Source organism: Crassostrea angulata, chromosome 4 (assembly GCF_025612915.1).
Source record: "Crassostrea angulata isolate pt1a10 chromosome 4, ASM2561291v2, whole genome shotgun sequence".
NCBI classification, from domain to species: Eukaryota; Metazoa; Mollusca; class Bivalvia; order Ostreida; family Ostreidae; genus Magallana; species Magallana angulata.
The window spans coordinates 24617806-24644192 of NC_069114.1; the positions used below are offsets into that span (position 1 = coordinate 24617806).

The 26387-nt window shown below is 37.0% G+C and overlaps 1 protein-coding gene across 3 annotated transcripts in view; it reads right to left on the reverse strand.

Moving 5' to 3' along the window:
- Positions 1-4498: 4498 nt before the first annotated feature.
- Positions 4499-26387, reverse strand: part of LOC128180249 (uncharacterized) — a 68825-nt gene continuing 46936 nt past the window's right edge. Inside the window, exons 80-118 of one of the 3 annotated variants that reach the window (XM_052848190.1) lie at positions 26056-26159; positions 25797-25952; positions 25222-25402; positions 24740-24933; positions 24239-24409; positions 23908-24022; positions 23146-23787; positions 22665-22879; positions 22242-22334; positions 21540-22012; positions 21299-21362; positions 20978-21187; positions 20441-20549; positions 20088-20196; positions 19528-19828; positions 19214-19369; positions 18878-19058; positions 18405-18589; positions 17928-18140; positions 17668-17782; positions 16577-17329; positions 15019-15531; positions 13991-14077; positions 13640-13869; positions 13337-13429; positions 12725-13126; positions 12493-12575; positions 12276-12339; positions 11847-12053; positions 11111-11213; positions 10556-10813; positions 10049-10179; positions 9338-9496; positions 8650-8830; positions 8065-8255; positions 7633-7866; positions 7104-7218; positions 6672-6828; positions 4499-5369 (exon numbers count right to left, since the gene is read on the reverse strand). In XM_052848190.1, the coding sequence (XP_052704150.1) occupies positions 5165-5369; positions 6672-6828; positions 7104-7218; positions 7633-7866; positions 8065-8255; positions 8650-8830; positions 9338-9496; positions 10049-10179; positions 10556-10813; positions 11111-11213; positions 11847-12053; positions 12276-12339; positions 12493-12575; positions 12725-13126; positions 13337-13429; positions 13640-13869; positions 13991-14077; positions 15019-15531; positions 16577-17329; positions 17668-17782; positions 17928-18140; positions 18405-18589; positions 18878-19058; positions 19214-19369; positions 19528-19828; positions 20088-20196; positions 20441-20549; positions 20978-21187; positions 21299-21362; positions 21540-22012; positions 22242-22334; positions 22665-22879; positions 23146-23787; positions 23908-24022; positions 24239-24409; positions 24740-24933; positions 25222-25402; positions 25797-25952; positions 26056-26159 (8153 nt within the window). In that variant the 3' untranslated portion in view covers positions 4499-5164. Of the gene's footprint in view, positions 5370-6667; positions 6829-7103; positions 7219-7632; positions 7867-8064; positions 8256-8649; positions 8831-9337; positions 9497-10048; positions 10180-10555; positions 10814-11110; positions 11214-11846; positions 12054-12275; positions 12340-12492; positions 12576-12724; positions 13127-13336; positions 13430-13639; positions 13870-13990; positions 14078-15018; positions 15532-16576; positions 17330-17667; positions 17783-17927; positions 18141-18404; positions 18590-18877; positions 19059-19213; positions 19370-19527; positions 19829-20087; positions 20197-20440; positions 20550-20977; positions 21188-21298; positions 21363-21539; positions 22013-22241; positions 22335-22664; positions 22880-23145; positions 23788-23907; positions 24023-24238; positions 24410-24739; positions 24934-25221; positions 25403-25796; positions 25953-26055; positions 26160-26387 lie in introns of those variants that run through there. The other 2 variants (XM_052848189.1, XM_052848188.1) reach the window with 2 other exon arrangements.

Below are 26387 nucleotides of genomic sequence, written 5' to 3' on the forward strand. Positions count from 1 at the left end.
CAGAAGATATGCCGATTTGACTGGAAGACTCAGTCAGGCATGTCGAAAAAAGGGAAATCCGGTTAGACACTGTGAATGGGCATTTTCTTAAAAATCAAAACAATTATATACTGTATGTTAAAACAAATTTATTAAAAAACAAACAATAAACAAACTGTAATCGAGATAGATTAAAAAAAATTAAAATGAATGTCCAATGTATAAAAAATGCTTATTTAAAAAACTTCCGAATTAACATATTTGAACGTATAACAAGTAAGGTACTAATATCCACATCAAGGTTTTTAAAGGTATATGTGGCGTATTTGGAGTAAAATTTTTGACATGAGTTTTAGTAAAAATATACATTATGCTTCTTATAATTAGACGTTTCACAAACTCTAACCCCGTAAAACATGTTCTTTCTTTAGCTATTTGTCTCTAAACTTTGCTACACGTCTGATGAATATTAATATAATCTGACATTTGTAACACCAATGCGCATGAGTGCGGGAAAACCTAGTATTGAAAAAAACGACGGAAGAACAGTTTGTTTACAAATTAGAATATCACGCTTTTCATGTCTTAAATTAGATAATTCTTATATCAGATGATACCCGAAGCATTAGTGTTCCCTAATTCATTAATGTAGAACGATATAAATCGCTAATTATGTGTAATAAAGATGAAACACTATTTTAGCATCAACGACACGGTAATATGAGTGAATACTTCCTCTCCCGAGGGATGCATGTACTGAGAGTGGTTATTAATTCTTCATTCAAAAATTTCTCTAAACGAAAATCCACTTGTGGTTCATAACTTATAAAGTAAAGACATGGAACACACGGAGCACGTACGAACCTGACTACCAAAACCCCTATAACTTCATGATAAATACTTATTAAACTTAAGTTTAATTCGCCTTTAATTCCTATTCCATCAATCTACATGGTCTCCGATGACAATCTTCCCTTTGCTCCTATCCTTGTCAGTCTGTCTTTTTTTTCTTTCTTGGCCAAGTCTGTCAAACTTAACGGTATTACGGGTATACCTATCTTTCTCGTCGTCGCCATTGTTGTTGGATAGACTGAGCGTGGTATCACGTGGCCGATTTAAGGTGGGGTTTATTCAAATGCTGTATTTATTGTGGACGCGAAAATAATTATAAAAATTATTTATTATTTTCTATATCTTTTAAACCCGATTGATAAAAACTGCGTAATTTATTGTAAAGATATATCTTTATATAACATATTTAAATAAATAAATCAATCAAATATACGCCACAGATACCTTTAAATGTTAAATATACGAGGGTCAATCAAAAAATACGAAGACTTTTGTCATAGCTATGTTACTTAACGTCATATCATCACTAAATTTGGTAGACATAATTAAGCAATAGTTTTTAACAATTTGCAAGAAAAAAGTTTATAAAACTACTCTATTTCTAAGAATTATTTAGAATCTAATCTTGCAAAAATGATGTCACGGGGCACGGTCAAAATTTGTGTTATGTTATCAATAAGCTATATAATGTTGAAAGTAATATCTCTGTAAATTGGGCTTAAAACCAAATAATATTGAAACCTCAAATTAAGTATAGTCATGGTATTCTATGTTCCAAATAATGACGGGATATACTGTTTTGTCGAATAGATATTAGTAACTAAAGACAGATAGTCCTCTTAAGAATAGACTAAAAACATCGACGTCGCCGGACGTCACGGCGCAACGAGAAGTACAAACAAAATGGATTTAACTCAGGAAAAAGCCGATACAAGCTGTGAAAATGCTCAATGGTGCAAAAAATAAGTAAACAATTATTTGCAGGTTTGTGTTTAACTGTAAAAAAAATTTTGTGGGGGTTGTGGTTATTGTATTTTGAATATGAAACAGTCCAAAAGAGAGAAGAATATCTGTAAATATTTGGTCCAAAAATAAGTAACGTCAACCGACGTTCAGGGTTATCCTTACTGTAAACTAAGAGATACACGGTTAGAAAATAAAATCTTTGAAGAACTAAATTACTATTTTCGAACAAATGTGTACAAATAAGATGTTAAGTGGTTCAGTGCCATTTTAAATTGTAAGGAGAAAGGCACAAGAGGCTAAGCGTGATATAAAGATGAGATATATCTACAAACTGTGCGTGTTTAATCTTGACGTCATGTTTTGAACGTTACCGTGCGCCGTGGTGACAAAACGTGTTGTTTTTAAAAAGAGGTAACAAAAATACCAATTCATCAAATGGACTAAAACTTCACATATCAATAACATAAGTGTTGATGCACAGATTAATCTGTTACGTATGACTTTTATGAAAAATATATGATAGGCAGCCACATTGTCTTCGTATTTTTTGATTGACCCTCGTAAATGTCATATTATAGGATATACTCATCTTCCCAAGTCAAGGATTTCTGATCCGCACCACTTCTCACAAACGAGAAGCGGTGCGGATCAAAAACCCTGGACTTGTGAAGATGGGATATACTATTCTATAATTAAAAGTGTGATATTAATCCTTTTCCAATTTGATGATTTTTTAATTTAACATAACATCGATTTGTAACCCTTAATTATGTATGTTTGTATGTATTTTTTTAAAAATCAGTTATTTGTTTTGCATTAACGTCTTGTTTAACCTTTCCGCCGCCCATTAATATGTTCAATACTTGGAATATGTTGATTAATTAAACTGACGTATGCGTATAAAAACCTCCAAATAGTGTCGTTTTTAAAATCTTAAATGCCATATCTTTAACTTATATAGAGGAATGCTGGAGAAAACGTACCTAAGAGAAAACGTATCCAAGAGAAAACGTACCCACTTCCTAGGGTACGTTTTCTCCGATAGTGGGTCTATGCTTCATATTTTTGTCATTGTCTTAATAAATCATTACAAACGTGGAGAGATGACCCATTTTACATTTAAAATATCATTTTAATGTATTCCAACAACTGCACGAAAGACGCTTAAAGCATTTTTCACGACATTATGTAACCCTATAGATTATAACAAGACTTTTTTAGGATGTGTGCTCGATACCACTAATACAATATTTTTTTTCTTATCCTGTTAAAATATTCAAAACTGAAATTAGTTAGAAATTGTGCTTATCTTTCCATTTTAAATAATCTTCACTGGCCCTTGGCTAGCGATGTTTTAAATATCGGGATCGGTTAAAATCAGAAAGAACCTATTTTCTTTCAAATTTTGCACTTTCATTCATAGTTATTTTAAAATGTACTAGTCTATTATAACAGGGCTACAACTAATTATAATTTAATGAGTAGTAAATCACATATCCCTTCATTTACATTTATCTATGGATAGATTTTATATGTAATATTCACCCATTCACTGTTTTCTCATTGTTTGTATAGTATTCGTCTATATATGGTGTAAACACATTAAGCTGTTATGTCTACATTTGGAACTGGTCAGACAGGTTTGTGTGTCTGCGGATGTTCGATGTGCGTGTTTTGAGTACTTGATCCTTCTTTGTAACGTTTGCGACTGTTTTTAAACTGTCTGAATATCGATTCTAATATCTTCACCAACTCATTGCATTGGTCAGTAATAATTTCTGTATTCATCGGTAATTATTATATGGTACATGTATATACAATGGACTATTTCGCTCATATCATGGAAAATAAAGAATCAATAGCTATTATTCAACCACTCCACTCAAAATCATTTACTAATTATGTCTCCCGATTCATACATGTTCTATATAGAAAATAGTTACGTTAAAACAATCCATGCAGTAATAGGTGATGTTTTGTTTAATGATCTTGGTCCAGAATTTGCCAGTGAATGACATCAATTTTGGATCCTTGCTCAAAGCTAGTTGTTATGCCCATTACTCAGATATTACACCTTCAAAAAGAATCAGGAGTTTGGATTGTATTGAGTGTTATTCAATTGATTGTTTATATAGTTGATTTCTGAAATCTGATCCCTTATAAAAATAATGCAGTGGAAGAGAGAGAGAAAGAGAGAGAGATTATGAGATCATTATAGTATTTGGAATTATACAAAAAAAAAAAACAAGTAGAGGTAAAATTATTTTCATTATTTATTCTGCCCTGTAAACTGATGTTTTTCTTCGGACAATCTCAACAGATTAATATTATATAAATAGTGCCTGTTTGGGAGGGTAACAGTTGAAATTGACACCCCGAGAAAACCATTGTCAACCGACGCGAAGCGGAGGTATACAATGGTTTTCGAGGGGTGTCAATTTCAACTGTTATCCTCCCAAACAGGCACTATTTATTTTGTTATACTGAATGTCTTTTTTAAAATTTTTAAGAAAATTTTACTGCTTTTATATAGGAATAACGTGAATTCTACAGCGAACCGTACGCGCATAATTTTCGCGCATGTAACATTTTTTAATGTTACCCGTTGCCAAGTGCGTTGCTAACGCTGAGGGTAATAGTAAATATTGTTAACTGCGTCTTAACCAATCAGATTTCAGTATTTAACATGAAAGTATAACAAAAAAGCATATGAAAGAAAATAACTGGCACATAGAAATGCTTACATAATAATGACTTAAAGATATGAAAAAAAAATATTATGCATAAACATGAATTCAGGCATATCAAAATAAAAGTGAAGGAATCTGGGGGAAAAACAGTCTTGGCACATTTTGTTCTGGTTAGTTAAGCTTAAATTTAATGTATATATAGTTAACACACGACTGAAATAGCGTTCATTTAAAAAATCATACAAAAGAATGATATCTCATATAGAATGCAATATATACAAGTACATCTAAAATAAAGAGCACCACTTGAAGTTTTACCCTTGAAATTGAGCCTTAATAACTTCTCAACTTACAAAAAACTTTATGTTAAGACTTTTCCGAAGTCTGCATCTTTTTTAAACACAAAAACAAATCACTTTTTGGTGAGCAAAAAAACTCCAAAATAAGAGAAAACATTGGGTATAAATATATTGAGTTTCCACACCTTAGGAATCTGTATTTCAAATGAAATCACAATTTACATTTATTTCACAATATACAACAATCTAACCGGTTTATGCGATCAAGATAAACATATAAAAATGTTCTATTAAAGTATAAAAATAGAGTCCTCTTTGAAAAAACCCCAATCAATAAATATTGTCCATTTTCACAAAAAGAAATATTTCAGTCTCGATCTATTCAAAATAATCATCTAATGCCATCCGTGTGTCATAGAAGGCGACATTTCCCCCTGGGGACTGGTAGCTATAGGTCTGCGCTCCTGTTGGGTCACCATAAGCTGGACGCCACTCTGACTTTTCATAGGCACCATTGTTGAACACGCTTGGTTCCGTCTCATAACGCTTCATGAATTTCTCCTTCTTTTTCTGTGCCCTGTATCTGATGAGAAAAAATAAAACGAGACTATAGTTGTTTCACTGTGATGTCATTCACTACACGATGTCATAAACATGTTTTAAAAAAGCATGTATACTATTAAATAAAACATGCGATATGATACAAAACTGTCATTTTAGAATAGAACAGTATTATGAATTCATGCTACTCTATGAGTGACATTTGCTGTTCCCTTGACAAGGTCTAGGCACAGATAATGCAATGTTTAGCTGTATGTTGACACAGTTTATCAAATTATTGTTATAGTTTTACATGGAGAAAAAAGCCTATAAAAACAATGTATTGATTTCATACTAACAAATTAAAGGAAAGGAAATCATTTTTCAATCACATCCTAACTTTTTGACAAGTGAAAAGCTGTCAATGTGACAGCAAACCGGGTTTTCTTTTATGTAAACTGCATCCATAATCCATGTCAACCCTTATCCAGTGAAATGGAGTACCCTACATGTAGGTATATGCAACATTTTGCCAAAAAATGACTAAGTTCAAAAGCTAGTATTTTTTTTTATAAATAATCGGAAATCAAAATCCTAGCAATATGCACACCTCTGATATATGTACAATTGATCTGCAAAAGAACAACTTCCTATCTTGAGAACTGTAGGAGGAGTTATCCGTACAATGAGGGTGTCCTATATGCAATATTTTGCCAAAAAATGACTAAGTTCAAAAGCTGGTATTTTTTTCATAAATTATCGGAAATCAAAATCCTAGCAATATGCACACCTCTGATATATGTACAATTGATCTGCAAAAGAACAACTTCCTATCTTGAGAACTGTAGGAGGAGTTATCCGTACAATGAGGGTACCCTATATGCAACATTTTGCCAAAAAATGACTAAGTTCAAAAGCTGGTATTTTTTCCATAAATTATCAGAAATCAAAATTCTAGCAATATGCACACCTCTGATATATGTACAATTGATCTGCAAAAGAACAACTTCCTATCTTGAAAACTGTAGGAGGAGTTATCCGTACAATGAGGGTACCCTATATGCAATATTTTGCCAAAAAATGACTAAGTTCAAAAGCTGGTATTTTTTCCATAAATTATCGGAAATCAAAATCCTAGCAATATGCACACCTCTGATATATGTACAATTGATCTGCAAAAGAACAACTTCCTATCTTGAAAACTGTAGGAGGAGTTATCCGTACAATGAGGGTACCCTTTTGGCAGCCGCCCGCCCGCCATTTTCACCATTTTAATAACCGGATTTTTCCGTTGGAAAACCCGGTTAATAAATAAAGGTATATATACGGCCACTGTGTGACTTACCTGACAACAAAGACCACAGCTAACACGATGCAGATGACAAGGAAGATGACTGCAGTGACTGAGGCGATGATAACGATGGTCTGGGAGTTCATGCTGACTGCCGTCTTGTTGGGGGGCAGGGCCTGGGTGGTGCTGGAGGGTGGGAAACAGCCGGCCGCTACAGAGAACACAGAATGGGAGATAAACATATGCATATAGCTAACATAACTAATACTGATATTGGTTGGAAGATGTGAAATCAAACAAACACATTTTGCTTCACAAGAAAATTTAGAGGGCACTACCACACTACCAGTATCCATAAAACTTAGACAAGTTCAAACCTGATCTCAGAATGACATATACAAATGGAATATTAAGCAGAAAAATGAGACCAAGATGAAAAAAGAACTTGACAGATGTTTAGAGAAGTAAGAGAGTCTATGTGGATACCTGTAGAAGTTGTCCATGAGAACTGGGACGAGGCCGGGGTACAAAGCTGGCAGGAGTTGATGGGGTTATTGGTCCCTGCTGCATAACAAACTCCACCAATCAAACAAGATGTTGTCTGAAGCAAATCATTCAAGTACAGAAATTAAAAAAGAGACATACATGCATTTCTTGAATTTTTTTATCCTTTCATATTCCACAATAAAACCTTATCATTCTTTTATTGCAATTGATGTGCACAATAAAAAAACCCCTCTTCCTTTCCCTTCTTAAAAAAAAATTCTAAATTACATTAGAGCATGTACATATTGCAAACCAACTTTTATTTCACAATTTGCAGGAGGTAAATTGGTTTGCGGAAATATTGGCAGTAGCATGGCCGTCCCAAACCTCACCAAAATTTCTCCCATGCGAATATAAGTGGGTTAAAAGTATATCCAAAATGTATACACATTTATGAATAGCACCAATTTAAAACAGCAAAATTTAAAAAACTGGTTTGGTGATGGAAGAATCAAACATGGAGACTGACCAACATAGAGCAGCTTGCTTGTGTTGTATCAGCAGACACGTCACAGGAATAACAGTCAGACTGATAGAGGACAAACACAGACTCCGAGGCACTCGTGTGAACTCCGTCGTTACTGATCTTTATAGCATAGCTCTTCTTTGCTGGTAGAGGGCACTGCACAGATGAAACACTCTTAAAGATGGCAGTGTCTTTTGTACTGGGTGTCAGGCGCCCAGAAATGCCTGCATCATTTATCTGCAAAAAGAAAAAAATAAATTCTAGATGAAAAATCTTCATTAATTCCAACCACAGAGAAGTAAAAAGAAGATTAAAGTTTTATATCTCTACAAATGTTAAACCTGTAATTTGCAAAGGGTAGGTGTAAATTCAAGTACAAAGTTAATTTAACAATATGCTGTGCATTAAGAGAAAGAAAAAATCCTTTTAACTGACCTCAATTTCAGTCATGTGACATGTAAGTGTTGAGCTGTTGAGGAAGCGATCACCTCTGATGACAGCGAGGGTACAGTTATTATTGAGGGTATCGCAGGCGACATTGGAGTCCTCCAATACAACAAACGGTGCGGTTACCACTGAGATAGAGCAGTCCGCTCCACCATACCCGGTGTTACAGTTGCACACACCTAAAATATAAAATTATGCATATTGAAAGTGTTAAATGTTATATATTCAACACTGACTACTCTTGATCTGGATCAGAGATATTGGTTTGTGATCCATACATCCCGAGTTCGAATCCCTCAGGGGCTTTACTATCACTTACTGAATTGAATTTTTTCAGATATTCATTTTTTATCCCGAAACTGCAATTTTCGCTTACGGTATTTGACATATGTACAGTTTATTTATCATTTTATCTTTCATAATCAAATAATTTACTGTTAACTTAAGTGACTTTTTCCAAGTGTGTTATCCCACCTTAAGAGGGAGTAATACGTAAATTTTTGTGTAGAGTACATGCTTATATTAATACTTGACAGCTTCATGTGAACTAATAGGTTATACAGATAGACGTACCATCCACACACTGTCCCTGACTACTACAGTCCAAGGGGCAGAGGGCGCTTGTAATGGCGGCGGGGAGCGATGGGGTGCCGTTCGGGTCTGTCCACTGGGCTGTGTCCTTCAGGACCTCCTCGTAACAACTCTGCTGGATTCCCCCCAGGTGGTCTTCCTTCCAGACTGTCAGTCCTGTCAGCTGCACAGAAAATTCTAATAGTTAAACACCTACCTAGAGATATGATACTAGATCTTGTGAAAGTGAAGTCTTATGAAACATTTGAGATCTTATTACTGACAACTGTCAGTCCAGTCAGCTGCAGAGAAAATATCTAACTAAACGTCTGATAATTAAATATCAATGACAACTGTCAAATGTAAAGGTAATTCTATGTTTACCCAGTATAAACTTTGTATATTAGGTAGTATTAATCTTGTGATAGACAAAAAATGTCAATTGGTCAGCTTCAAAAATAATTCTTGTTAAACATTTGATGCAGCTTATAGATCTCATTTTCACTGTCAAACTGTCATCTACAGATGTAAGAACATCCTTTACACTAGTACTCAAACTTATTACTGACAAACACCAGCGTTTTCAGTTAAGCTGCAAATATATGGTGCAGTTTGGACCATACAGCTGATGAAGTAGCTCACAGTTTTTCTGATGACATTTTATGAAGGAGCCTATCGAGGGAGTGTTTACCTTGTAGTCCTGTACACAGTTGTCAATGTCCTTGGAGTAGTTCCCAGAGAACAGGTTCTGACAGTTGACTCCAGCCTGGGACTGGACAATGTAGTCCCCACACATCTTGCTCGCCTCATCCTCCGTCAAATTCAGGGTGCTGGGCCATGGAGCGTCAGGCTACAAGGGTAAAAGTAGGTCAAAGGTCAGTGATTAAGGGAAATGAGAAGGTTATGACAAAGTGCCAGGAACAAGCCATTTTGGTTCATTATAAAAAAAATATATAATTTAATTCATTTACAATACAGGTATGCAATGGTAAAAATAGGTCGGTCTGAAAGTAGGTTAGTGTTCAGTGTCAGAGGAAAGAGAGCTAAGGAAAGGGGCAATCATGTGCCATTATGCACCTTTTTAAAATGGCATGTAATAATGAAAGTACTAATAAGTGAATTTTGAAAGTGAATGTGTCTACCGCAATAATAAAAACATTGAAAGATGATTTGTTGAGAAATAAATTCTTCAGATACAGTGTAATTAAAGTCAAGGGTTTCCGATCTTGATTCTTGGGTTCTTCTACATCTTTTTCAAAAGATATATCTGAAATTTGTTCTCTTCTTTAAAGAAATGAAAAATAGCTTTCGGTAATTATGTTCAAATATACAGGTTTTGTCAAGCATTTATCTAACAGAATTATCAAAACTATACTATACCCTACAAATATGAAGCACTTACTGCTGGAGCATTGTAGTTGAGGTCATAGGTCACAGTGTCTGTTGCCGTCTGCCTCTTCTTACGTCGACCAACAGCTGAGGGGGTCAAAAGGCCAGGCTGTGGGGTCAGGAGGTCAGGTTTCAAATCCACACCTAAGTTACACATTACAATTATATTCAACTCTTCCATCCCTTTTCTCAAAATTAACACAAAGAATTAATAATTAAATGCCAGTAATTCAAAAATAAAAGGACCTTGAGAGCAAATACTTGTTCCTGACTAGTTCATATCTCAAGCACATGTTTATATAATACCAGTATGCTGAACAAGATAGTTCTAGTTCTTCTGCATACCAAAGCATCACACCACAAAACATGTTCATCATAAAGTAATTAAAATACATCTGAATATACTCAATATCAAAAATATTAACATAGTCATGTAATTGTAATCTTTCTGAATTAGTGCTAAATCAAGTGATATCTAAGGTGATATCCAATGCAGTATTGTAAATCCCCCTCCACTAACCTTTGTTTGTTACACCACAAGTGCTGACATCTCCAAAGAAGTCACATGACTTTGTGCCATCAGTGTAGCACGAGCAATACACTGGGGACTCCATGGAAACAGTTTGTCTGTAGCCGCGGAATATGGAGTTAGATTGATCAACTCTCCACTTGACGCTGTAGCTATCTGGACGCTTGCCTGGCTCTGGAACTTTAGTGGCGACCCCATTAGGATCTAAAAGGTCGTTGTCCTGGTTACCATCATAAGTACCACATAGACCTGCCAAACAAGTATTTTATATAATATCAATATTGATAAATATTAAATTAAAGTTCAGATTAGCATGGTTTAGCCTGTACATGTACATGTAAAGACACCAACAATTACTTAGAAGTATTAGAATTTTTTTAACTGCTGACATTACATTAGCTTTCATTCTTAAGTTACCTTTCTGACCCAGACTAAACCTTTGGTAGCAAAACAATCATGAAATAACAAAACAGCTAAACAGTGTTGTACATATATATGTAATTAGCTGAGCAATAGCTCTTATATTTTTTTCACGGAGCACAGTACCTTCTGTTTTGTTGTAGTCTGCAGCTGATGGGTAGATGAAGATGTTGATGAAAGCCTGGTACGAGTCTTTCACTGTCACTTTAGTTCCTGTCGGTAGCATGACCTGTAAGAAAAAAATCATCAACACACATTAATACAGAAGATTGCAGTTCAAGAAATCTTTACAGCTCTGCCCTGTGTACTAATAGTTGGAAAATTCAACTTGCAATCCTTATTCCTTCCCCCTAATGCCTGTGATGCCTTTACACAAGAGTTTTTAATTGTGATGCCAACCCCTATATGGAGCACCAGTCTATAACTTCCCTTCCCCACAAGCTATCTCTTAACATGCCAAAATCAGGCAAAGTGCAGTACTGCATCAATACTGGTACCTACTACCGGTATACTATATACCCACTGCATTTAGACAATGCCTACATTGGGCAAGACACAAATTTCATAGGGATTATAATACCAGCTACATGTATTAGGCTGTCTAACATCACCTACTGTAAACATACTAAAGGCTGTGTATTTTATTTACTGCTTTTGGAGGAATGCGGCTTCTGCTTAATCAAGTACATTGCTAAATATCATGCATATATGTATAAGAATAGAAAAATTCAGGAATACGTTAATTCAAATCCATGCCAACTTGTTCAAAAACTTATTTCTGCCAAATATCGTACACGCCAAATATAATACATTTACAGTACATCGTTAGGGAAGGACTGTCATACATCCTTGTCTATCTCACCTGGAATTGTTTTCCGTCCTTCTCCTGGAAGATCTGGGTCCTTGGTGTCAGATCTCCGACAGTGAAGAGCTCGTCATTGATTGGATAAGCTGCGGAGGTCTTGTTGACCCACTTGCATTTGTCGATCCTGATGACATCATCTCCAGACCTGACCAAGACGCCACAGTTACAAGTGCCTCTAGAGCAACGAACCATTGCAGCTCGAACCTACAAAAATGTTGTCAGATCCTTATTATAATAGGTATATTATACATGTAAGAACTATTTCTAAAATACTGCTTTTTAATAATATTGATTAAAACCTAAACTAATCCCCCATCACAACAGTAAATATTTTAGACAAACAAGCTCTTAATCAGAGACTATCATATTCTCTGGAGATGATAACAGTTGTTATTTGGGGGTGGGTGCTCCAACAATTGGACCTACCTCTACTTCATAGTCCTTGTTTTTGTACAGCACATACTCTCCAGGTTGGAAGTTGTCAAAGTAACTAAAAATTAAGGTGAATTCAATTACAAAAAAATATAATTGACACATCATGACACGAAACTTTCAAAATTTTTAATGAGAAAAAAATTGATTTTTTTTTGCAAATATTTCAGAATCTCCTGACAATATTTTTGACCGAATAATTTTTACTCACACTCCATCAAAGGTCCTGATGTGTGGGTCATTAATTGACTGACAGTGGTGAAGATCTAATGAGTCCATCTCAACAACTTCAATCTACACAAAAAACCCACCCAAAACATTGTAATTGGTGTAAAAAAAAAAACCCCAAAAAACAATAAGAAAGCATAGCATTCTTCACTAATACATGTACAACATTTCTCCATAAATGAAATGGTCAGTTAGGACACCATTTGATATCTGACCTCGATTTTCTTCAGCGGGACTTCGGCCTTGACCTCTTGACCCACTTTGTCCTCCTGCCCGATGTTCAGTGTGCTGTTCTTGTTGCCAAACTTCATCCTGTCAATCATGGCCTTCACAAAGATCTGGGATGTTCCAGTGCCTCCTTGCACCACTGTACCACAGGTGGCTTCAGCGGGGGTGGCGGCACTGGTCAGCGAGGACCTGACCACCACATTGGGAATTTCTCCACCCTCGGGACATCTCTTGGGATTCTGTGGTTTGACTATTTTCCCATTGAACCGGATTTCGCAGTTTGCTTTGTATTTCATGGAGCAGTAATACTGAGCGGATGTGCTGAGGTCGACCTGAATGGGATAAGCTGACTCTCCTTCTACAATCTTGATGTATGAGGCCTCATTTATCTGAAAACAAAATGCCTTTTAAGTTAACTTTCTAATGTACAGAGAGATAGTTTTATATAAACTACTCAGTGTTTTGTGTTCTATTCTATTGCAGTTGTGATACAGAAAAAGTTTTAAAGATAACTAATTAACAGCTTAAATACTGCAGAATACATGGAATTCATCTCCCAAAAAATACAAAGCGATCCGATACCAATATAATTGACCTACCGTTACTTGATACTTGAGTACACTGCTCCTTGTCACAGGACTGACCACACTACCACAGGTGCTGGGGTAAGACACCACCACTCCACAGCTCACCTACACAAAACACAGTAGGGAACATCTCAAAACACTTTAACAGTGATATATAACACAAACAATCTACACAATCTGTAATTTCAAAATTAAATGTGCAAATCTCCACACATAGAAAGTTATACATGTATTTTAAAAGAGTAAATGAAGAGAGAGCCCTGTGGGGTTCATCTCAAAATCCAACAGATTTACGACCAGTATGACATGACTTACCCCTGTAGTAAGGGCATTAGCTGTGTCAGTCATTTCAGTGGACTCTAACTGGCCTAGACTGGTTCCTGCTAGCAGATCCTGTCTCTTAATGACTGTCTCCCCGACATACCACCAGATGGCATACTGAGCACCACTTCCTGTTGCTGTCAGCGAGACTGAGCAATCAAAGGTCACCTTCTGATAATCCGTAGATACAGTGTGGTCCAAAGTAGGGGCTGTGGAGACTGGAGCTACAATGATACAGTTCTAGTCAAAAAACGGACAAAAGTGATATAGTCTAGGGTACTCGCCTAAGTACTGTAACCGCAACTTACACCTTATCAAGGTTAGATTTCAAATGGACATATGTACCTATATCACAAGGTGTTGTGGAACCCTGGGTAGCTGTTGTTGTCATTTCCATTGTTGTTGTTGTTGGGGATTCAGTTGTGCTTGTGGCTGAACATTTAATGAAAAAGTAATTTAAAAATGAATTTTAAAGGTTAAATTTCTTCCAGGATAGCATTTAATTCAACCTATAGCCTAACAAAGCAGATTACTAAATAGAGATTAAAGATAACTTGTTAACAGAAATCAAAAATCATCAAATCATGCAGTTAATTCATTATAATAAGGAAAAAGAAGGCAAGTTCTAAACAAACTCTTCTCTACTGGCACAACATGCATCAATCTACATTTACCAATTGATATGATAAAAAACTAAAAGCAACTCTTACTGTCTAGTGAAAACATTATGCATATTTGTTCATTATAATCAAACACAAAGAGTGCAGTGCAGTGTGATATGGAGAGATGGGTGTGCAAGGTGTGTACTGGATCTAGGCTTGGCAGGGGCGAAGTACGGGGGGTTACACACAACACACCTAGAGATGTTGTTAGTTGTTGCTCGGTTGTCTCTGTTGCTTCCACTTTGGAGGAAGTTGTCTCCTGTCCAGTTGTCTGAGTTGTCATTTGTTCAGTGCTGAGTTGTGTACTTGTGTCTTGTTTGGCTGTTGTGACAGAAGGTAATGCTGTGGACTGTTGTTGTGTTGTGCTGTGAGATTGACTTGTTGTACCTGATTTCTGTGATGTTTGTATTGTAGTTGACAACTGTGTTTGTTGTTCTGTGGATTGTGTATGTGTTGTCTGTGTTTGTTGTTCTGTTTTCTGTGTTTGTTGTTTTGTGGATTGTGTTTGCGGTGTCTGTGTTTGTTGTTCTGTGGTCTGTGTTTGTTGTTCTGTTGTCTTTGTTTGTTGTTCTGTGGATTGTGTCTGTATTTGTTGTTTTGTGGATTGTGTATGTAATGTTGTGGAAAGATTCATTGAAGTAGTTAGTTTTGTGGAAGAGACAACTGTTGTTGTTTCAGAGACAACAGTTTCTGTTGTAGGGATTGTAATACCTTGAACTGTTGTTGTTGTTTCTGGTAAAGTGCTTGTTGTTTCTGGTTCACTTGTGGTTGTCTTTGGTTCAGTGACTGTTGTCTGTTGTTCAGTTGTCGTTGCCTCTGTGACAGTGCTTGTTTCTGGTTTCATTGTTGTTGTATCTTGTTCAGTGCTAGTTGTCTGTTGTACAGTTGTTGTCTCTGTGATTGTGCTTGTTGACTCTGGCATCATGGTTGTTGTTTCTTGTTCTTTGCTTGTTGTCTCTAGCTCAGTAGTGGTAGTTTTTGGCTTGGAAGTTGTTGTCGCTTGTTCAGTACTTGTAAGAGATGTCATCTCTGGCGTTGTTGTTGTGTCTATTTCTGTTGTTGTCGACCCTGCTGTTGTGCTGTCGTTTGTTGGAACACTGGACATGGCTGTGGTTGTTGTGTCTGATTCAGTTGTAATTGTTGTCATCATCTGACTTGTTTCAGATGTTGTCACCTGAGATGTTGTCTCAGTCTGCCCACTTGTTGTCAGTGTAGAGGAACTCTCTGTAATTCATGAGGGACAACATTCTGTGTGTTCTGAGCTATAAATGTGGGTTCACTTGCATTGCACTCTTGCTTTTTCTTTTTAACAATTACAACTGTACAAACATTAAGCAGAAACCACCACATAAAATAACAAGAATCAAACCACCACATTTAGTTATAAAAGCATTTGACATGCAGCATCTTTCACTCTAGTCGTTAGTATACATTAAATCATGCAGATAAACCCACTTGCAAAAAATTTAGTACCTGTACTAGAAATCTCTCTAGTGCTTTATTTAGTAAACCGTTCACTTAAGATTATGTCTGTCCCTCAGATGCATGTATCTGTGTCCTAATCCATTTGATTACCGAGGTAAAATTTTTTGGGGGATTTAAATTCTATTTAAGACAAGCTCAAATAAATGTCAAGAATGTAAATTAATGAACTAGCTTCAGCATAAAAATTAAATAATGAACCTGAGGGTCAGCCATAATTAAAATTTGTGATGTTTTATAAATACTATAAGAAAATTTTGTTTTCTAGAGAAAGTCATAACTTTTTATAACAAGTTTACAAGATTAGAGTGCAATTACAATATCTATTATTAACATGTGAGAAAGTGCTCTAGTTTTTTTTAAAATAAAAATTCGAGACAAATTGTAGTATTACATAGTTAAACCTCAACTATATTTAAATCATTATGAAAGTAACAAGTTTATGAGAATATAAATTTACGATATTCAATGTTTGAAAAATACTGCTAAAAATTATACATTTAATTCTTCTTTGATTAAAATAGTTAGCTGTGCTTTATATATCAGTATACTAAACTGTGAATTAGGTTTCTTTTCTTTTTTTAATTACAATAATTTTTTTCTTTTTGCATATTCATGTGTACTTATAATTGATATCCAGCGCAATTCCAAACTCATACATTAAATATTTCATACTGTCTCTTTAAAATTAATACATCCTTGACCTCCATTTTGCTTTCTGTTTTAAACAAGGAGATGTAAAATTTCAGTCAAATTTCAGTCTGTAACAGAGATTCATTAGTCTTACCTGTAGGTGTAAGGGTACTGGTCTCCATTTCTGTGGTTGATTCTGTGGTAGACATTTCAGTGGTTGACTCTGTGGTAGACATCTCAGTGGTTGACTCTGTGGTTGTCTCAGCCTGAGTGGTGCTTTCCACCAGGATTAGGTCTCGAGTCTCTTTCGTGGCTTCCGTCACCTCCCACCCGTCGATCACAATGTTTGCATAGATGTTTGTAGTGATTGACAGACCGATGTAAAACTTGGTCATAACTGTGACGGTCACTGTCTTAGTGACAAAGGTCTTTGTAGACGCCACTTCTTTATTGTCCAAGTACAGCACAAGACCAGTCTGCTCACTCCAAGAGAAATCAACCTTGAAAAACACATTGACCTTGATCAAGGTCGTTTCCACGGTCCACTCCTTGGTCTTGGTACTGACGGTCAGGAACAGGCGGTTTCTACGGTAATACATGGCCGTGCCGAATCCATCCGGCTCATCCCCACCATTAGAGAAAATGTACATGTTCTCGGTTAAGGTCATAAATTTGACATTAAAGGTCACAGACAGGCCGAGCTCACACTGACCGGGATTGCCCAGGCAGCCATTGTCATTGCTGGAGAGGTCTATGTACTGACCGGCTCCGTTCAGCTGCAGGGCCTGACCGCTGGGACCAGCCACCAGTGTAGGGGTTCCCACCACGGTCAAGTTTCTGGACGGTGTGACCAGGATGTTGCCGACAATGCTGATGAAGGTGTAAGAGATCTGGATCACTAGGTCATCTGATCAAAGAAAACACAGTAATATAAAGTAATAAGAAACACTTTGGAGTCTTTTAAATCTTATGGGGTCAATTTCTGCAGATTGGAAACATCATATTAATACTAGATTCATAGGGGGAGGTATTCCATAAATTCTTTTTTGAAGTCGAGGATTTTTTATAGCGGAGAAGAAAATTTTTGGGTAAGTGGTACCCATTAACAGATTGCTAAATGAAAATTGATACATCACAAAAACATAAAATTTTTAATTGGATCTTAATCGCAATGAACTTTTCTTCAATTATATATCTACACTACCAAATGTAGTGTGTAGGGCTTAACACCTGTCGTACACTTACAAGTGAGCATTGTCCAGCTGGTAGCAGTCCTGTTGGGGGAGCAGACCTCCAGGGGATTCCCCAGGTTCCTGAAGCCCCGCCCATAACAGGTGCCCCCAATCACACAGACATCTGTCTGAAAATTCAAAATCAACCAAATTCAAAATTAGTACGTGAGTCATTAACAACATTGACAGCAATGACGATTTTGCAGAACATTTATTACACCCCCCCCCCCCCCCCCCCAAAAAAAAAACCTTATACAAACAAAAAAAACTCACTCTTTGGGAGCATCCAGACTGATCACAAATGTAGCAAGCTGAGTCATATCCAATGAAGGTCAACTCTGTCCCAAAGTTGTTGCCGTCATTACTGACACTGACGTTGTAGATTCCGCTGTCTGGCAGCTGACAGATGACTTGCTCCCTGCTGACGAAACTGGCATTCACTGTCAGGGAGGCACCGTCTGTCACAAACTTTACTCCCTGTGTTTTCTGTTAACATCAATTTACATTTTATCATGTCAGTATATTCTATAAACTTCACAAAGCTTACACCTTATCAAAGCTTATATACATTGCACCTCAATTTAATTTTAAAATATTTCTATTTCTGATTGTTATATGAAGAATTGCAATAATTTTCGTATCTCTACATACATGCAATGGACATATCTTTCTGATAACATAATCATTGTCATGTCACACAAAGGTGAAGGAATTACATGTTTTCAACTGTCAAATGTTACATTGACTTGCCAGTTTTTGGACTCTACAGGTAAGGGTCCCTATCTGCAGGAAGCCGTCTCCATTCATGATAACGGTCTTACAGTCTGACCTCAGTAGGTCACACAGGAAGTCTGGGATGTCTTCGATGACTGGGGGACGTGTCAAGGCGACAGAGCAGTCGTCTCCAAAGTAACCAGCATTGCAAGTACACTCACCTAGGGAGCAAAAAAATATTCAAAATTATTATCTAGCTGCTATCTGGTTGATATTTATCCAAATATAAAATGGTAGAATTGATGCTCAGAATTCTAAATTATCCAGATATTTCAATACCAGGGTCCAGAAAAACATTTTGTTCTATGCACTGATATTTAAAAGGAAAAAACATTAAGGGGGAAAGTAAGCTAAATATCAAAAAGTGTATTTTAATTCAAGCTTTTTTTTTTAAATTGAGCAATGAAAAAGATTTGATCCCAATAAATTTGAGTACTAAATAGACTCACTGTCTTTGCATGTTCCCTGACCGCTGCACTCGTTGGGGCACAGATTGTTGATGATGGTGGGGTTGGGGGTTATTTCTCCCGAGACATTGACCCACAGTTCCGTGTTTATCTCCAGCTGTGTCTGACATCGCTGAATAATGGCAGTCAACGCTTCTTCTGCCCAAACCAAATCATCCATTATCTGTGAGCAATGGGAAAAAAAGATTTAAGTTTTATCCCTAAAAAAAAATGCTTTTTGATCATAAACTATTAACAAAGTTTCTTGATAAGAAGAATGACTTTATTGACCAACAGTAACCAATGCATGAAACATGAAGCATGATTTGTAGTAAATACCTGAATGTCGATAACACACGAGTCCAGTGAGACAGAGAACCCTATGTCAGGGACGTCCTTACAGCCCTGGAAGGCTACGCTGGCCTCCACTGTTGTCTTACACTTCTGGAAGGCTTGAACCTCCGTGATGTTTTTGGGTGTCGGCCATGTGAAGTCCTGACCAAATAATAATTTTTTTTTGTATAGTTTTAAAATTACTGGTAATGCAAAGAAATACTACAGTAAAAAAGACTTTTTCAATCACATTTGATTCCAAAATGATACATCCCCATTAATCACATAATTATACAATAGTTAATAATGCTATCTCTAACCTGTGAAATGTAGGTGGCGTTGTACTCGAACAAGATGAGTGCGGCCCGGGACAGACAGTGGGCGGGAGGGGAGGTGGCCTGTTGTATCATCAGCTCCGTCACTTCCTCTCCAACCAGCCCCTTCTTGCTTTTCTTTCCTTTTTTGCCTGGCTTGGCACAGGTGGAAATGTCTAGATCCGCTCCACACACTGAGGTGGATCCCACATTACAGTCACAGAAAATGGGGACAGGGGGAATAACTCCTGTGACTTCATCAGTGCAGATGCCGGAGTATATGGTATCGATTCCCATCTCATCAATCCTATTTTAAAAGATACAAAAGAAATTCTAATTAGCAAATTTCTGTTTTGGAACATGATAGGCCTTATATCTTTTTTTCCTTGCAAACACTTGCAATATCACTTGATATTCTTTGAGACTTAATGGGAAATAATAACAAAATTGATCCATCATGAAATGAAGTCTTCCATTGATAAAGTGCAAATGAGTCATTAAAAAGATATCGATTTTGCACAGAAAGGTGATGAAAAATTATGTTCAAGCTTTCAATGAGCGCCAACCTCCAGCTTTTGGAGAAGTCTTTGGGTCTGCGTTCTTTCCCCGAGTACAGTCTGCCGCTGGGGAACATGAGGTCATTGCTATTATCTCCGTCATAATGGCCACACAAACCTGTAGCATATCAAAATCTTTTCAGTCAAATGATTGGGTAATCAGATGTATAGACACTCGACAAATTGAAATCATTATTTGACTCATTGTCGCATAAAACCTCATCCCCCACATGAGAAATCATACACTCAGTGAATTAAAATCTCACCATCTCAATTAAGATAATTATTGACTAGCAAAATTTATTAAGTGAGTCAGATAACATCTCATGAATTGAGTTGAGACAATGAAATAAAAATCCCACCTTCCGAGTTGAGGTAATCATCGGCGGCAGCGCGGTACCAGATGTTGAGGAACTCCTTCCTGTTTCCGTTCACGGCCACGGTCAGTTCTCCACCGCTCGGGAACACAATCTGTATAGCCATAACCAAACATGTTAAGAATATGAACTTTCTTTTTTACATCTCACAATCGGCATCAATAATAAAACAGTTTTGCTATTTGAATTTTTTCTTTCAAGTGGTTATGTGTTTCTGTTTTTCTAGTCCCTTACCAGATACTTATTTTCAAAAAGGAATGGAAAGCTTTAAGGGTGGATGGTATTTCTTAAAGGTGTAAGTACATGTATCTAACAGGGCTTTTTATCTTATTTTTAACATTCGTTACATATTCCATTGACATCTGTGGATTGTTTACCCCCTTTTCTGTGAATTCCCTTCAAAGCATTTCCCTGTCATTTAATCAATTTTATCTTTGTTCTTTTTTCATATCACAACCATGATTGGACCTCTCTCTAACAACATTGAACATATCAACCCATTTGAACTCCTTTTCTTCATACCTTGTATTTCCTTCCATTGTTGAAACTAGTGACAGCAGTGCCTGGGGTCAGCTCCCCATTCAGGAAGAGCTTGGGAACCAAGGGCTGCTTCTTGGCCTTCTTCTTACTGGCTCCACATCTGTCAAAGACGATGACATCATCTCCAATCTTGGCTGCCACGGCGCAGTTACAGGCTGCCCGTTTGTTGCAGGATCGGAAAAACGAGCGAATCTGTAAACAAAGACAACAGTCAGGTAAAACAATCAGCTACAATGCACATTGATAACCTGGTTAACAATTCCCAAGACGGTGAACATGAACATGGTGTTACAATATATTTACCTCATAAGGAAGTGTTTTGTGTCTGTACAAGATGAATTCTCCTTCTTGGAATACATCATATGTTCTGTAAAATCAAATTTCATCATAAATATTTTTAAAAATGTAGTAAACTATTTTAAATATAATCTTTTTTAAAAACCATTATCTCATTCTTCAACAAAAAATTTCAAGGCTTTAGTCTTGAATTAGCAAAATACACCTTATTTCATTTTACATTACATTCCCTCATTAAAAAGGTTACCTGCGATCAAATGTAGTTATGTGTGGATCTCCCACAGACTGACACATGGACGATTTGTCCTTGTCAATGACCTCCACCTTCACCGTGTAGGTGACCAGGACTGGAGAGGACACGCCCCCTGTCACCACGGTCACGTCAAGCTGGACGTCCATGTTCTTGTTCTTGTCCTTCAGACCCTCGGGAACGCCATAAACGTTGACGCACGCTGGCTTGGTCCACATGCTGTCTGTCAGGGTCAGACCACAAGATGGCGCCGTGTTCTCACTGCTGCTCTGTCTGAAGACTGCCTGGGGGATGTATCGTCCGGTGGCACATTTTGTCTGTCTGTGAGAGCGGAACCCATACGCCACATGAATGCCGCAGGTGGTGGTATTGTCTGTGGCATTACAGAACAGCCGCGGGGGGAAGGGGGTCTCAAGGGTCATGCACTCCGTGTCGCCACCCTCGAAAACTGTCACCTTACTGGACAAAATCTGGAAAATAATAAAATATAAACATTGGTAGATCATTCAAAACTAAGCAGTATATCAAACATTAAGGTTCAGTAGGTCTTTAGTGATAAATGCAATGAGTTATCAAATTTTTTCAATAATATGAAATTACATGTAACTGAAAATCAAATAAAATGTTGTAGTTTCCATTGTAAATCTGAACTAATTGATTCTGTTGGTTACCTTGATGGTGGTAGTGTTTGTTAGTTACCTTGATGGCGGTGTTGATACTGTTACTGCGTTTCTCCGGTCCCTTGGTGTTGTCACAGTTGTCAGTCAGACAGGCGGACACACCACAATACAGCTAAACAGAAAGGAAACATACCGACATTAAAGGTTTAGCAAGAATTCTAAAAAATATCTTACTCATTTTTTGCACTGCCATCAGAGATTTATGTACTGGTAGTCAATGTATGATACTGATACTATGTAATTCTTGTCAATTTCATCATTGCCTTCATTCACCACATGGGCCAATATTATGCAAAATATAAAAAAATTATCAAAATAAATTTATTTTTCAACATTCAGTTATAACATTCAAAAATGGTTTTAATCCAGACATCTTTTAAGTAAAAAAAATTACATAGAAGGTCACTTAAATCAGTCAATACCATACACACAGAACACAAACCTTGGCACCAAACTCCAGAACTCCAAGTTCCTGTTCCGTGAGAACAGCTTGAGTATCATTTCCATTGCTGGCTGTCTTTAGAAGTCTGTTGTCCTCGTACCAGGAGACAAAGTAAGAATGGGAGGGTGACATGGAATCATAGGTACACAGGAGGGACACACGCCCACTGTCCACTCTACGGCTCAAGGTCGGGGCCTTCTCAAAGGATGGTAACTCTGTTTAATAAACAAAAGATGTAAAGTTTGTTTGCAATACGAGTGATGGTAATATTTCATAAAACAAGACTATGAATGAGAAACATCTTTAAAAAAAGGAATGCCCATAATTATAATCACATTTGCAGTTAAAATTTAAAATGACTGGTTCCCTGAAATAGCTCATCTACAAATATCATGAAACATGACTACATTGTATAACAAATCTCAAGGTACCACGATTCAAATATAAAAGATATCAAAATATAAAAGATATTCAAATATACCTGTCTTGATTCCTACTCGGTTGATGATTTCACTGGAGGCAAACACAATAGTGAAGGAATCAATGGCCATTCCACAATTCTTGTCCTTCTTGGAGGATCCACCAATCACAAAGTCTTTTACAGCAGTGTACGTGCTCGTAGGACGACTGATATACTTCTTGCTGGATGCTCTGACACTTTTGTCGATGCTCAGCTGTAATCCACTCTGGAGACTCCATGACATTTCCACTTGCATGAACTCCTCCACCTTGATGGATGAGGCGGAGATGGTCCACTCGGACTTTTTGTTGCTGGTTCTTGTGTAGAGTTTACTGTTCTCAAACCACATGGCGTATCCGTAATTTGTCGCCTCCTCTCCTCCATTACTGAAAACGTAGCACTTGGAGCTATGTTTCTTGAGCTTCAGATTGAAGCGTATGGTGACTCCCTTTCCACATCTCTCTACATCTCCGAAACAAGAGTCTGTCAAATCGCCGTACGACAGAAACTGATTTCCGTCCAAGGAGACGGCATTTCCACCGGAGAATCCCGGGATCAGTATGGGTGTTCCTGTTCCCCCAATGGTAATATTGAATGTCTTTGTGATCAGGATACGGCCCACAATTTTGAGGAAGAGGTAGTTCTTTATGACGATGTTCTGGACTAAAAAATTAATTTAAAACAAAACAATATTTATATCCTGTAGATTTGTGAGGAGATTTTTTTTTTTACATCAATATTAAATTTGTGACTACATGAAAATTATATGTAACAGGGACATACCATTAAGTGTGGACCACTGTGTTTTAATGGAATTGACATCACAAATCTGGTTGGCATCCGCTGGATTAATAAATCCATCTGCATAACATTTGTTGTTAATCTTACATACATCATTCTGGAGGAAAAAAAAGGAAAAAATTATCGTCAACTCTCAGTATGCTGAGTTATGCAATAACTAAACAACGGTACTCCAGCCTCAATGAGGTTTTTAAGATCACTATGTTTACTGCATTGGTGTTTAATTAAATTGACTTTAAAAACATCATAATCTAGCAATCAAAAGTTTTTTTCATCACCAATACCAGCAATGGATGTTTGACAGTGAACTCACCCTGAGGGTACATTTCGTGTTGTCACAAACTTCACACAGCGAGTCATACACCACGACTCTGACTGCCACGCTGACAGTGGCGCCATCGTTACTGATCGCCAGATTACCACGGTACGCCGGACACCTCACTTCCTCTTCACTTCTAAACACAGCTGTGGTGTTCACCATCGACTGTAAAATCATTAAAAGATCACAATATTCAATGAATACTGGTTATCGGAAAACACGAAAATTCTCAGTAAATAATCCTGTTTTCTTCAGATAAAATTTAAAATTTAACTTGACTTGGAAAAGTTAGGGAATAATATAATTTTTTCTTAGTTTGAAAGAAACTTTGATCTGTTGAATTTGTGGAAGACTATTGAATACACATGTACGTTACGCAAGTTTATTCTGCAACAGTTTTATTTTCACCAAATCAAGTCACTTCTATAATTTTACTTATTTTTTTTTTCACTCCATATAAGAGTTAGGAATTCTTTTGAATATTAGTGATCTTACATTGTTTTCGGCCAGGGTATAGTGACAGGTCAGTGAGGAGTGGTCTAGGAAGCCGAAGCCCTGCACAAAAAAGAACAGGCAGGGTCCCTGAGTGACATCACAGAGGGCGTCCACCACCCCCTCCACCTCGGGGGGAGCCCGCACAGACACAGAACAGTCCTCACCGTCAAAACCAGTGTCACACACACAGGAACCTATGCACAGAAAACAGCAATCATAATCTATGTACCATACTTTGAACAGCTGAGAGTGGAGATAGAATCTCGATTGAATGTCATGAGCATACAGTCAAAGGGGGCATATATAACTTATATTCCATATTTACAATTTTTTCCAAAAGAGTTTGTGAAAACTCTCTTTTAGTGTGTTTGGGTTCATACATTTTTTAAAAGACTTACTCCAACACTGAAACCAAACTTGGGGAATCTCATGAGTCTGGAACTGGAAAACTCTGCTGCTTTTTAAAACATAGCACCACTCACCATTGATACATTGGCCTTGTTTGTTGCAGTCACCGGGACAGATGACCTCTATGACCTCTGGGAGTTCAGGGACACCACCCTCATCGACCTTCCACAAGGTCACATCTGTCTCAATGACAGACAGACACTGCTCCTGCAGGGCTTCCAAAGCTGTGGTCAGCCAGTCCATGCTGTCCGTTATCTACATGTATATTATCAAGCACATCTGTCAGATCTGTTTTCAAGCTCGCAACAAAAAAAAAAAAAATTACATTTAACATTTACTATTATTACTCTAATGGTAACTTCAGATTCTATTGCGAGTTGAAATTTTCTTCCATTTCAGAAAGAAATATTCATAGAACAGGACAATGAGTCAAAAACTCCTTCCTTTCTCACCGGTCAAAAAACTTATAAGCATATAGATTGTCTGCTGTCAACACTGCAACTGTTACTCTCAACCTGGGTAGCTAGAATGTAACATTGGAGATCAAATGCCTTTATCTGACAACATTTTTTTGTCTCAGGAAGACTAAATTGTCTCTCTGGCATCTGACAAGACACTCTTCCCCTTTCCATCATTAATTATGACTTACCATAATGTCATCAATGCAACTTTCCAGGGTCCCCTGTACATCTACCTCGACGATGGCTTGACAGGCATTACCAGCAGCAGACAGGGAAATGAAACTGGTACAGTTGTTTCTGGCCATCTCCTGGGTGATTCCTGTTGGGGTGGGGAATGTAGCACCCTGTATGAGGGAAAAAAATGTACAAACACACTTTGATTAAAAATCTCTCATCGCTTTGAATGTAGTTTTAATTCAAGGAAAAATAGAGGGATGACCAACTTACGATGAAGACATAAGTGATGTCGAATTCGAAGGTGATTCGTGTGATGGTGGATTCACAGATCATCTGCTGAGACTCATCGATCAGTTCCTGTGTGATGTCCACCACTGCAAGAACAACCATATACATGTACCGGTACTTCAACAAATGTATGTCAGTTACTCAATGTTCTGATCTTAGCTAAAAAGTCAAGGATAATTCATTAGTCAATATTAATTTCATCAAGGAATCCTTTATATTCCATCTAATTTGAAATTCATTTATTTATTACTGCTGCTGAGCTAGAAGACACTGATGTTATAGTATGAGATTTGTTGTTCAGGTCATACTACAGT